This window comes from Centruroides sculpturatus, unplaced genomic scaffold, assembly GCF_000671375.1.
Source record: "Centruroides sculpturatus isolate CEXI.00-Female unplaced genomic scaffold, Cexi_2.0 scaffold371, whole genome shotgun sequence".
In the NCBI taxonomy this organism is placed as follows: Eukaryota; Metazoa; Arthropoda; class Arachnida; order Scorpiones; family Buthidae; genus Centruroides; species Centruroides sculpturatus.
Genome location: NW_019384600.1, coordinates 229,069 through 243,791, shown reverse-complemented (window position 1 = coordinate 243,791; position 14,723 = coordinate 229,069). Strand labels below are relative to the sequence as shown.

Below are 14,723 nucleotides of genomic sequence, written 5' to 3'. Positions count from 1 at the left end.
CTGCAGTACTGTTAAATGGAAATTAAATGCACAAAAATGATATTCATAGTCAAATTAGCTGGTGTGTTGTGAGGATTGAGCTTGTTCTTTTTAATATTCTATATCAGGCATGGCCAACATATGGCCTATCTAATGAATTTGCATAGTGTTAATTTGTTGTCGTAAATTCATAATCTGTTCTTCCATTTCTGCCTGTTTTTCCCTGTTTTCATTTAAATTTACATGAATTAAGTTTAGTTCCTCCTTAAAATCATTTATTTGCTTAAATAGTTTGTCATTAGATGTTTTTATTAAGTTAGATATCTTATTCCATAGAATGGCAGATGAAGTGTCTAGTAACTCATCCGGGTTATATAGTAAGGAATCAAGTACATTTGGCTCACCTGAATATTCTTGAGTATTATGTTGGTCTGATATTTCATTAATTTTCCTGGCCTCCATATAAGTGTCTTGTAGATTTTTATCCGGTTGTAGATTGTAGTCAGTGATTAAACGGGAACTCGTTGCAATATCGTCATTACGTTTACTTACTGATTTGGTTCTGGTGAGCGGTGGTCTTCCACGTTTGACTGGAGATCGTTGCATAGCCATTAATGCCAAACTATTGTTAAATATATAGTTCTATAAATTATTAGTTTCCTTTTTAAAAGTCAAAAAATGATTAAATCAATTATTTGATTTAAGATATTATCACAAATGAAGTGAGCAGGAAATTTCACCAACAGTGCCAAGAGTCAGATACGCCCCCATACTTTATATTCAGTTTTAATAATTTTTTAGACTAGCAGTTATTTTTTATTTCATTAATAATAATGTCTAAAATATATGTGTAATTTTTACTGTAGCTGAATACTAATACTGTTATTGTTTGTATCTATTATTAGGTCTTCAGATATTCTTGTTCTTAAATAAATATTGACATATCTACATTAAAACAGAAGAAAGTTTATATGAAAAAGATCAGAAATGTATCTATATTTCTGAACGATATGTTTACAGTAGTTTTCAAACTTCCTCATTATCAATAATTTAAAGCTGCTTCCATTAACTTTTTTAAGAGAGGGGAGTTTATTGATATAAAAAGAATTGTTTTGATAAGTAACAATTCTTTTTATATTTTAAATAAGAGACATAAAATATTATTCAAGATATATTTTTTTATTGATTGTGTTCATTTATGTTGAGACATTGTAATTTTAACTCAAAGAAATATAAAATGTTTAGTTTTAAGAAAAATTTTTATTGTTTAATATAAATATTACATTGTTTTATATTATAAAATATAGGGTTTTCATAAGTTACAAGCCATAGGAAATAATCATGTGGAAAGAATCAGCAAGTTTATAGTGTACTGGTTATGTGATGCATCATTTCAAGTCTGCAGTACTGTTAAATGGAAATTAAATGCACAAAAATGATATTCATAGTCAAATTAGCTGGTGTGTTGTGAGGATTGAGCTTGTTCTTTTTAATATTCTATATCAGGCATGGCCAACATATGGCCTATCTAATGAATTTGCATAGTGTTAATTTGTTGTCGTAAATTCATAATCTGTTCTTCCATTTCTGCCTGTTTTTCCCTGTTTTCATTTAAATTTACATGAATTAAGTTTAGTTCCTCCTTAAAATCATTTATTTGCTTAAATAGTTTGTCATTAGATGTTTTTATTAAGTTAGATATCTTATTCCATAGAATGGCAGATGAAGTGTCTAGTAACTCATCCGGGTTATATAGTAAGGAATCAAGTACATTTGGCTCACCTGAATATTCTTGAGTATTATGTTGGTCTGATATTTCATTAATTTTCCTGGCCTCCATATAAGTGTCTTGTAGATTTTTATCCGGTTGTAGATTGTAGTCAGTGATTAAACGGGAACTCGTTGCAATATCGTCATTACGTTTACTTACTGATTTGGTTCTGGTGAGCGGTGGTCTTCCACGTTTGACTGGAGATCGTTGCATAGCCATTAATGCCAAACTATTGTTAAATATATAGTTCTATAAATTATTAGTTTCCTTTTTAAAAGTCAAAAAATGATTAAATCAATTATTTGATTTAAGATATTATCACAAATGAAGTGAGCAGGAAATTTCACCAACAGTGCCAAGAGTCAGATACGCCCCCATACTTTATATTCAGTTTTAATAATTTTTTAGACTAGCAGTTATTTTTTATTTCATTAATAATAATGTCTAAAATATATGTGTAATTTTTACTGTAGCTGAATACTAATACTGTTATTGTTTGTATCTATTATTAGGTCTTCAGATATTCTTGTTCTTAAATAAATATTGACATATCTACATTAAAACAGAAGAAAGTTTATATGAAAAAGATCAGAAATGTATCTATATTTCTGAACGATATGTTTACAGTAGTTTTCAAACTTCCTCATTATCAATAATTTAAAGCTGCTTCCATTAACTTTTTTAAGAGAGGGGAGTTTATTGATATAAAAAGAATTGTTTTGATAAGTAACAATTCTTTTTATATTTTAAATAAGAGACATAAAATATTATTCAAGATATATTTTTTTATTGATTGTGTTCATTTATGTTGAGACATTGTAATTTTAACTCAAAGAAATATAAAATGTTTAGTTTTAAGAAAAATTTTTATTGTTTAATATAAATATTACATTGTTTTATATTATAAAATATAGGGTTTTCATAAGTTACAAGCCATAGGAAATAATCATGTGGAAAGAATCAGCAAGTTTATAGTGTACTGGTTATGTGATGCATCATTTCAAGTCTGCAGTACTGTTAAGTGGAAATTAAATGCACAAAAATGATATTTATAACAAAAATTCACTATACCTTTAAAATGCAGTCTAGTTTACATCTGTCGAACGTTTTCGGTCTGATTCACAAACCTTCATCAGGATCGAATTATCAATCGAAATATATTTCAAATTTGCATAACGGAGATTCCAAACTGCACGTTCTTCTCGATTGCGCATGCTCATAAATATAATTTTATAATTTTAAAGTTGCCGCTTTCCATGCCGACGCTATTTTGTTCGATTCACGGAAATTTATATTACGCCCTTTTTCTTTGCTCTTGTAAATGTGCCAGGCTTCTGCATATTTTAGATGTTTTATATTTTTCACTTTTTGTATGACATCTGCCTTGCTCCATTTGATGTCGATCTCTGTTGGATCTGCTATCGCGTAATTGGCCAAAGCCGTGACTGGTTGTTTAAAGCTTACATTCTTTTTGTGCTCCTTCAATCTTTCATTTAATGATCTTTTAGTGGCTCCTATATAATATAACTCCTTATTTAGCCTCCTATCATACAACGGTATTCTGTATACACCTGGGATCAGCCTCCTGTCAACGGGTGTTTTGTCGTTTCTTAGCATTTGAAATATTGTCGTGTTTCTCTTATATGCTATTTTCTTGTTGCTTTCTATTCCTATTTTTCTGTAAATGTTACTTAACTGAGCCCTGTATTCCATTACAGTGAACTCCTTTTTCTCTCTTTTAACTTTACTTTTATTGCCTTCTTTTTCTGCTCGTATTAAGGCTTTTATTTTATTCTCCTTAATTCCTACNCTTATGAGGGGGAATTTTACAAATAATTTGAGAAAAATACATCTAGGAATAGTAAATTTAAAATTTAAAAATATTAAATTACAAATCAATTCTCATTTAGTTTAGACATCAATTATATTTACAAACGTGGTAAATCAAATGCTTTTCCAAAACAGCAGATGATTGTACAAACATTAATTTTGGTTTGACAAATAGTATTGTTCTGAAACTTTTACAAAGTAATTGTAAATTTTATAAAGATCCGTTTTATTAAGATCTCTTAAACTTGATTTAAACTCCAGTTCTGAATTAGTCTGACATATTTGGGGTATTTTATAGTAATTACATAGTTTTAAAAGTTCTTTACAGCTTTGAATTAAGTGGAGTAGTGAAAATTCTTCAGAGTTGCATAAGGGACAGTAAGTTCTTATTAGGTCGATATATATATTATTAATAAACACAGAATATTTATTTAAATGGAGTTGAATTATTAGACGTTTTACGTTTAGATTTATTGGCTGAAACATATAGGGTTGTAAAGATGGAATTTGCAATAGTTTAATATACCATGGATGATAACTGCTTTGATACAATGAATCTTGATCTCTATTTATTGCTTGTGAAATTGCAGAATTTATTAGGAGAGAGTAGCCGAATTTCCAGTCGTTAATATTGTCGTTGAATAGTAATACTGATGTACCAAAACTATTTAAAATATGAGTTAATTTGTATTGCCATAGTTGTTTGAATTTACGATTTTTACTATGATTAATATTTTGATGGTGAAGATATATTATTGTATTATCATTTTTGAATTTAATTCTGTAGTAAAATTTAATTATACGTTTTAAAACAAAGGGAAAAAACCAAATTCTATTTACTTCATGTCTCAAAGCGTAGCCTGGAACTGTTCTTTCAAGTTGAAGTAGTTTGCGTAAATAATAAACATGAAGAATTTCTAATTTAAATATATAATCTAAACTCCATATTGGGCTTGCATAATATATTATTGGAACAATTGTTGAGTTAAATAGTTTAATATGAACTTTCAAGTTGGTAGTTTTCAGTTTAGAGCATAGAAATAATAGATTATCAATTGCTTGCTTTGCTTTAATTTTTATTTTATTAAAATGTGCTTTAAAGGATAAGTTCCACTCAAACCTGACACCCAAATAGTCTATTTCATTTACAGTTTGTAAGAGTATATTTTCATGATATATTTTAGTGTTATTTTCAGATATTTTACAGTTATTGCGGAATATGATTATTTTCGTTTTGGAAGAATTTATTGTTAAATATAATGATTGTAGGAATTTATTAAGTTGATTTATTTTCCTTTGTAGTGAAATTTTTGTAGGAGCCAGAAGCACAAGATCATCAGCAAAAAGAATATAACGATAAATTCTATTTCCTATTGCAATTCCATCAGTTGGTTCAGTATATAGACGGTCAATACCAATAAGGTAAAAGTTGAATAAATATGGAGATAGAGGATTACCTTGGAGGACTCCACGGGATAAAAGTAAATTTTGAAAGATATTGTTGCCTTGTTTTATCTTGATAATATAATTTAAGTATAATTTTGAAATTACTGAAGTAAATCGAGTACTTGCACCACAGGATTTGAGATTATATATCAGTAGAGGCACATATATTGAATCAAATGCTTTTTGGATGTCAATAAAAGCAGCATATATTTTCCTATGTTTTTTTAAAAGATATAGTTGNTAATATAATAATGGATAGAAAGTGATAGTTACAAGAAAAGGTTATAACAAATTATTAAACAGCTTAATTTTATTTCATTATTTATGTTTACTTTAAAAAATGGAATGAGTACAAATTTTACAATAATTTGAACAGAGCAATATTTAATTTTGTTACTCTAAATATTAGTTTTTGAATCATTATTTAAGTTAAATTATTAAATAAATTATTGATTACAATCTAATCAAATTTTAATACCAGATCTTTATGCATGGGAACAACATGACCACTCTGCATAGTCACATTCATCGTGATATTTTGCCTGCAGAACTTGGAGGATCGGGACCACCTTATAATAACGAGTTTTGGGCTAAACAGTTGATAGGAGATGAAAATTTTAGTTTTAGTGACAAGCACATTTTTTGGCCTAGACATAATGAAGAACCATGTTCCAATTCTTCTCCAATTAGGTAAGAAAATTTAATATTTAATTTTATAAAGCAGTTTGAAATTTAATTTAAATAATAATAATAATAATAATAATAATCATTAAAATGATATTAAAAATTCACTAATGTCAAATTTGTTATACCATACAATTAAGATAACATATGCTATAAGATAACATAGCTATGCAATATAATGTTTTCATAATTTAGTTTCAGGAAATTAAATTTCATTTGAATTTAAAGGAAATCATATCAGAATGAAAAATGTTTAATAATATGTAAAGTGATCTAACTGAACTTTAAAACAGATTACTTTGTGAAATTATATATAGGAAGTGCACCAAAGTCAACCCTCAGTCTGCTTTTTCCATCAATTTATTTTACTTTCACACCTTTAATAATATTAGAGCTAAAATTATTTTTCCAATATGAAAATATTTTTTGATTAGTTGTTCAAGTACTTCCTTTGTTAGAAGGAATTAAAAAATTTTTATAAAAAGAATTTTTGAATTTAGCAAACTGTGTCAAAAATCTATTAAAAAAGATTAAGAAAAATTATTCTTATCATATAATATTATATGATAAGGAAGTAATTAAAGACAGAAATATTAGAAAAAACAAATAAAATAAGTAGTCATATTAAATTTGAACCAGAAAAATAAATTAATAAATCAATAAATTATTTAGATATTAATGTAAGAAGACAAGAATAGTTTAATATTTAGAACGTATAAAAAATGAATGTAATATAGGAAAAGTTATAAATTATTATTCATATTGCTTTAATTATATAAAAAAAATAATTTTATAACAGAACCAAAGAAAATTTATTGTCATACAACTTTGGACCAAGACATAGAAAAAGATGTAAAAAGCACATCAAAAATATTTACTTAATGATTATCCTAAGATAATCCTCAAAAAATACAGGATAAATATGAAAAAAATAAATTTTATGTGAAAAATAAAAAACTAGATAAAGATAAATTTTATAAATTTCCATATATTAAAGGACTGTTTGAAAAACAAAAAAGAAAATTTAAACAAGTAAGACATCAATTAGTACCTATATTAACCAAGAAACTAAAATATACAGGTAGGAAAAAGAAAAAATGAAATAAAGAAGAAAAAATGGATTCAGTGAGTGTAGTGTGTGAATTAAAATGTAATTGTAATAATGATAACAATAATAAAGGAATTTATATAGGAGAAACAGATAGACAACTTAAGACTAAAGTCAAAGAACATTTAACAGCATTATGACTACAACATCATTGATAACCTTGGAAGAACATCAAAAGAAATGTAAATGTATAATAGATCAAGATAATATTAAAATAATATCATTTGAGTGAAATAATAAAAAAAGGAAAATAAGATATCATAGTTTTGCAATAAATGATAACCATAAATGATGTGTAATAACATACTAATAAGGATTGGAAGATTGAAATGTAAATATGAGAAAAATAAAGAAAATAACATAAAGTAAGAGAGAGTTTTTAATACCAGTTTATGGTTACTGTGTTTCCCTGAAAATAAGACAGTGTCTTATATTAATTTTTGCTCTGAAAGATGCGCTAGGTCTTATTTTCAGGGGATGTCTTATTTTTTCCATGAAGAAGAATTCACATTTATAACAAAAAAATTCCCAAGTTGAACTTAGATGAGAGTGACACATATCCAGTCGTGTTGAACTGAACTTAAATAAAACCGAAATGAACTTACGAAGTTCCCATGCTGGAGTGGACTTCCCACTCTCACTTCAACTTAACCTTTTTATAGCGTCGACATCGAGCTCAATGACCAATTAGTGCTTACTGAACCATAGCACTATGCAAATGTGATGTGGCGTGATTCCCGGCTGACCAATTAGCCATCACCAGCTGTAACGTTATGCAAATCTGTGATTTCCAAGCCATAGTTTTATGCAAATCATGCCGTGTGGCGTGATTGTCTGCTGACCAATCAGTGGCTGTACTTTCAAAAAGCCAACGTCACTTTCAACCATCTGTTGATGATTGTTACAAGTAAAAAAAATTTTGCTAGGTCTTACTTTTGGGGGAGGCCTTATATGCTAGGTCTTACTTTTGGGGGAAGCCTTATATGCTAGGTCTTATTTTCAGAGGATGTTTTATTTTTGGGGAAACACGGTATTTCAACATTCATTCACCTTGGATGAAAAGTTGGGAAAGTGAAAAGGATAACTATGAATTTTATCAAAATTTATATATTTTTAATATAATTTTAAGTGTGTCAAATATGTGGTTTGGAAAAAGTTTACCAAATACAAACCCTGAGATATAAATGAAAGTTTATGGAAAAAAGAAAACAACAAAATATAGCATAAAATATTTATTTGCAAAACTCACATGTATATTTTTCTGCTTCTGAATATTCTTTATAACCCCAATCTGCACTGTAATCATCTCACCTGTAGTTCACTGTGGCAATCTGAAGACTGCTCTCTGTCACAAAACATATAGACAGCATCATTTTTAGTGTGATACTCTCATTAAGGTAGTTTTTGAAATCAAAAATATTTTTACTGCTTTTTCCATCAATCTTCTCTCTCAACTTCTATGGAGTTAGTCATGGATTCTGAGGTCATACTAGTTTTTTCTGTTTTTCTTTTTTCATTATCTATCATTGTTATTCTAAACATAACAAAGATCTAATTAATCAAACTCAAAATAATAAAAATAAAAAAATAGAGATCTACTTTGGAGTGCATGGGGTTCCAACTTAGGAAAACAGAATGTTTTAGAACAACATAGTTTCATCAATTGTTCTGTGTCAGAAACTGTTAACAAAGCACATAATCTATTAATTTTATTCTACTAACATATGTTAATAATGAGGAATGAATTCTTACCTGTTTGTAAGTGATGAGGCTACAAAGTCATCTTTCAACAATTTCTTGGATAGCAAGAATGAAAATCCACTTACTTGTCACAGATAAGAAACCAGAACTGAGTAATAATGATTCCACAAGTTGATGACAAGATTGTAAAGTATTTACTCCACTTAATGCTAGTCTGTTTCTTTAGGTGTCTAGTAGGTATCTTTTTCAAAATAAGCTGGGGATCCTACTTAGGGGTAGGAGTCTGACTTTGGTGCTTTACTTGGGTGTGCATTTAGGGAGTTATTGGAATTTTTTAAATTTGTTTAAATTTATTACCATGAATTTCTTTTTCATGTTTAATATTTTCTGTATTTTCAAATTATTTATTTTTCAACGTTAATTTGATTTTAGGCAAAAACTAGTCTGTGATAAAGGAATAAAGGCAGTAGTTTAGAATTTAAGTTTTGGTAAAAGCACAGTAGAAAAATTTTTTCAAAGATTTTGAGGAAAATACAAAGAAATCAAATGTTTTATCAAAAATTAAAGTATTATGTATGTATACCTGTATATTTTTAAAATTAAGGCTGTGGTGAATTTTTTGATCTAGTGATCTAAAATTTCTATTACTATTTTCATTGTTAGACTTGACAGAATGAAATCTTTGTAAATGATTCTGTTTGTATAAAATTATGTTGTCAGAATCAGTTTGGCATTTTTGAAATAAAAATTTTTTTTCTTTCTCCAATTGCCGTTTCATATTTTCTGTTTACAAATCATATTGATGAAATTAGATTTTGTCCTTTGCAATTGAATGAAAACAAATAATAATCATTTTAATTGATTATATAAATTCTTGGTGCACTTTAAATTAAAAGCTTTTTTTTATCAATCAATCAAAACTTTATTTTGCATAAGGAAATTTTCTCTGTTGCAGGAGGAAGTACATTTTTAATTTAGTAGAATACATATTATTAAAATAGTTAACAGAATAATAGTTATAATAGTTTTTTGCGATAATTTACATTTTAGTTTTGTTTTGATATAATTAACAATGAATTAAATTATATTTTTCACTAAATGTTTTTTTTATTCTATCAAACTGTAGAACAAAATTAGTGCAATGGTCATCATTTTCATAAATTTCTGATAAAAATATGATCTACTAATTTTGAAATGAATAAATTCAAGACTATATTAGTGATGTGTGAAGTTATGGCTTTTATAGTTGAATACAGATGTTTTTAATAATTTGGGATAGTTTAATGTCTCTATTATATAGTGTACTAGAAACATTACTACTGATAGTGTGTTAAAAAGATAGAATTCTTTCCATCTCAATACAATTTATATATTTTATTTTCTAAAACTTTATTTGGAATATATATTATGGATTCTGTAGAATAATGTAAATATTTCATTAATTTTTTAATAATAATTTTTGCAAGTTGATCGTGTTTGTCAGCTATCTGTAAATGAATAATGTGTCCTCTAAAATATCATGTGCCATATCAGGTCACCTCTCTTCATGTGCCATATCAGGTCACTCTGAGTTGATAAATACTCAGTGCAGGTTAGTACAAATTAGTTTACACACCAAGTGATGTCCTGGGGGAAGTTAGTACCAGAGTGGTTCCCCATTGCCTTCTCTGGATAAGCAATGTTACATGGGGAGAAATGCCTTCCAGGAGGTCTTTTAAGGGTAACTGGCCCCTATTAAGGCATTACAGATGTGTAGAAAACCTGGAAAATGTCATATGGCCAGCTCATCCAGGCAAGGCATGAACCCATGACCAAACTCCCAGTGTTCAGGGACAGAACTACTATATGTAATAATAATAATAATTATTATTATTATTATTACATATTTTAGGGACCACCAGTGGCCGAGTAGTTCTGTTACAGTTATAAATATATAATTTTCACACATATATTAATTAATTAATTAATAACTCTGGCTTTCATTGTTAAACAGATTTTATATTGAACCAAAATTAACAACTATGAAAGAACATTCAACATTTCACAAATATTATCCTCAGATAAATATGTTGAAAATTGAATGGTACTCTATGAAACTCAAACAATTAAGATATGTAATAATAATTATTATTACATATAGTTGTTAATTTTGTTATACATATAGTTGTTAATTTTGGTTCAATATAAAATCTGTTTAACAATGAAAGCCAGAGTTATTCTTTTAGTTATAAATACACCCATAATTACTACTGTCAATTGCAAATAACTTTATGACAATTTCATATCATTTGCAATTGACAGTTCTAATTATGGGTATATTTATAATTGAAAGAATAACTCTGGCTTTCATTGTTAAACAGATTTTATATTGAACCAAAATTAATAAAACTATGAATGAATATTCAACATTTCACAAATGTCATCTTTGCATAAATATGTGTGAAAATTGAATGTAACTGTATGAAACTTAAACAGTTAAGATTGAACACAAATAGAATTCTTAGATTTAAATACAAATCAAATAGCATCAAAATAGAAAATAGTTATGTTTTTTTCAAATCATCTGTGATATATTTTTGCTCTGTTTCAGTGTTATTCAATTATTTCCAGCTTAGGAATAGGTAATTATTTTTAGAAATTTTCTCAAGATTCTCCTCAAATATATAAATACATCATGTAAGGACTGGTTTATCAAATGCATGTTACATATATTTAAATGTTAAAAGGTCACATAATAAATGCAATAAGAACAGTCACTCATAACATGTTACATAACACCTTAAGAGAGTTTAAAAATTGTCATAATGTTATGAGAGTAATGCAAGATTTCTTAAAGATGAAAAATTTTTGAGTTTGTTCACTAATTAGGATAAACCATGTAGTTGTATCTATTTTCCTAAAATAAATATGAGTTTCTATAATCTATGTTCTTTTGGACACCATGTACAGCACATTAAAATATTTGAGAATAAATTTTTAGGCTTTGTTGCCAAAACATAATGTTTATTCTACATTTTAACATGCATTGAACATACTTCTAGAAACACTGTTTCTATTTTTACTCTTACATTCATGCAACATACTTTTCTTTCATTTTTTCCCTCCATCTGGCTTGAACCAATATGTCTTGCTGCTACAGTAGTTATTTAAAAAACTGTAGTTGTACATCAGATGTGTTGAGTTTTTTTGAGAGTGGCAGTCAGTCTTGTAACTTGATAGTTCTGTGTTGTAAAAAATAAATCATTTATACAAATATAAATATCAATCGAAACCCAATGCATAGCAAATAGATATCCACAATTGCCGTAAATAATCGGGCTATATTTTGGAAATAATAATTATGAATTACAAATAAATTTCCCTCTAGTGCCAAATTTATTTGTATTTCATAATTATTATTTCCAAAATATAGCCTGATTATTTACATTAATTGTGGGTGTTAATAAATCTTTTTCAGGATATAACAGTATATCTTATCACATACATTGATAATAAAATCAGTTACAGTATAGACAAACACTAATTAAGATAGCATTTTCTAAGAAGAAAATTTTAAAACATTAACATGATACCTGAATTAAATTAATAATTTAAAATTTCCTGTGTTGCTAATTTTGAAAAGCATCATCTATAGTTGAACATTATATTTTCAAATAGGTGTTACATTATATGTAAAAATTTAACATTAGAACTTCTGACAGAAAGGCATAACAAATCTATAATCATCTCACCTAAATGTTTATATTACAAAGATTGATCAAATTAAATCTATTTGAGAAAATTTGTTAAGAGAAATGAAACAGTATATCCATTGCTATGGAATAATTAAACAAAGCAATATATGAGGAAGCTGCACATTTGTTTGTTAAAAAGTCACTGTAAGCATTCAGACATGCATCATGCTTCTTGGGGAGATTCTTGGTGTAATTAAATTTTTATAGTTTTACTTACAACTGCTGTACAGTGTATTTTTAATCTGAAGAATTAATTATAGTTTTCAGTTTATGAGAATGTTGTAAATCCATGAAAATACACCTTACATTGGAAAAGTAAATTTTTCTGTAGAGCAAAAAAAAATGCAGTGTGGTCAAAATTGTTGATTTTTAGGTTTCAACACACCAAATGTTTCTAATAATGTTTGACATTTGTCTGTATATACCCTCTTATGTACTACTACTCTTAGTCTGTAAAATAAGATGAACTCAAAAAGTGAAAATTGATTTTTCCAACTTAAGTTACCTTTTTATAGATCACATCACATATTTAGAAAAACAGAAGTTTGATATATTTTTTACCTAGTTAAAAATTCTAATATTTGCAATTTAATATATTAAATTTTCCTGTTAAACATAGTTATATGGTATGAAATATACAAATTTCTTAATTCTAATGTTTTCTTTATTTAAATATTTTTCTTCTGCTCATCCTTCCAATTTAATTGTTAATAACTAATAAATGTAAGATGGTAAAAAATTTGGTTTTTATTTTAAAAACTGGTAATGATTATTTATGCAGATATAAAATTATTAATAAAACAGTTTTTTGTTTTGTTTTGTCAATAAATTAATTAGTTACATCAGCATAATAAACAGTGTTGTTTTAGCAGAATTTATTTGATATTTTGAAAAAGTAAAATCAAGCAAATAGTATGTATGTGAAATGATAAGAAAAAAATTAGATAAATAATTTTAAAATACAGTCAACCCCCTATAGCACTGTTGATTATTCTGTTTTATATGAATTCTATGTTGTACAAGTCACTTAGATTCTACAAATACATGAGCCATTCACAGTCCGGCACATGTATTTGTAAAATCTAACTGACTTGTACAACATGCAATTCATATAAAATGAAATAATCAGCAGTGTTATAGGAGGGTCGATTGTAAAAATATTTATTGATTTTCATTTATAGAAATATTGCTTATGTATTTTATAAGTAAAATTTATATAGCAAAATATATTACATTAATAATATTTTATCATTAATTAATATTTCAATGATATTAAGGGCCCATCGATCAGAAACGTGCCCAACCAAACTACACAGAGAACAACATGGACGACCTTCAATTACTGAACTTGATGAAGATTTTTTTCTATCTGAATGACATTATTGTTAATTAGTATGTAATATAAGTTGTTATAATTAAATTGAAAAGCTTATTTCTAGATATTTAATTCATAATATATTTGAATATATAAATATATACATAAAACATTGAAAATATATATTTTACATATTTATAATTTAATTTAATTTGAATTTTATGAAAAAATTTAATTGGCTCAATGTGAATGCAACATGTGTAATGTTTGAGAAGGAAAGTCTATATATATATATGTATTTGAGGTGGCTGCAAAATTTAAAAATTCATTAAGTATTTCTGATGTGACAGAAAGAATACTTTGATAGAATATGCCATTTGAATTAATGTAATGCTTTTCAAAGAAACTTTTGCATTCATCTTATATATTTTATATAAAATATAACTAATGAATTAACTATGTGATTATTAACCAAATTAATTGCAAATATAATGATGCAAATAAATACTGCCCAAAAAAAAATTTGTGATGTATATAAACCAAAGATCTATTCAAATTTATTTATTTCATGGGATAATATACAGTATAGATTGTCATATACAATGATGATGATGATGATGGTGATGATTTATTTTATAAACATTCTATTATTCTACAGTATTAAGAAAATGTAAAGCTTAAAAAAGCTGAAATTTCAAAATTAAATTTAAAATTGGACCAAGTTGTTGTAAATATTAGGAATAAAACAAATTATAAATTTAAATTAGGCACAGTAATAACTAGCAATAATGTAATGACAAAATATATTATTAAAATTTAACAGAAATATTTACAAATTAAAACACTTTTTTTTTTATTAAAAATTATATGTATATACTATATTTTAGAAATGTTTTTATTATGATTTAAATATAAAATATGTTGTGTGTTTTAATTATTATGAATTTATTTATTATTTTCCTTAAGTTTATGGGAAAAAATAAATATAGCAAAAATATAGTTATAAAAGTGCACATTGCAATTGTTGCACAAGTAGTGCTTTAAAATAGAAATGTCATTATTAATAAATTATATAATTTTTTTTTGTTGAATTTTGTGTATTAAATATTGTATGATAAAATTATTTTAATGAAGTATTTTGTATTTAAATATGAA

General features: G+C 26.5%; 1 protein-coding gene across 1 annotated transcript in view; it reads left to right on the top strand.

The window, feature by feature from the left end:
• LOC111624959 (clavesin-2-like) overlaps positions 1-14,088 on the top strand; it is a 33,124-nt gene extending 19,036 nt beyond the window's left edge. The window contains exons 6-7 of the mRNA XM_023367954.1: positions 5,508-5,716; positions 13,531-14,088. Coding sequence (XP_023223722.1) covers positions 5,508-5,716; positions 13,531-13,630 — 309 coding nt within the window. The 3' untranslated portion in view covers positions 13,631-14,088. The remainder of the gene's footprint in view (positions 1-5,507; positions 5,717-13,530) is intronic.
• Positions 14,089-14,723: the final 635 nt, after the last annotated feature.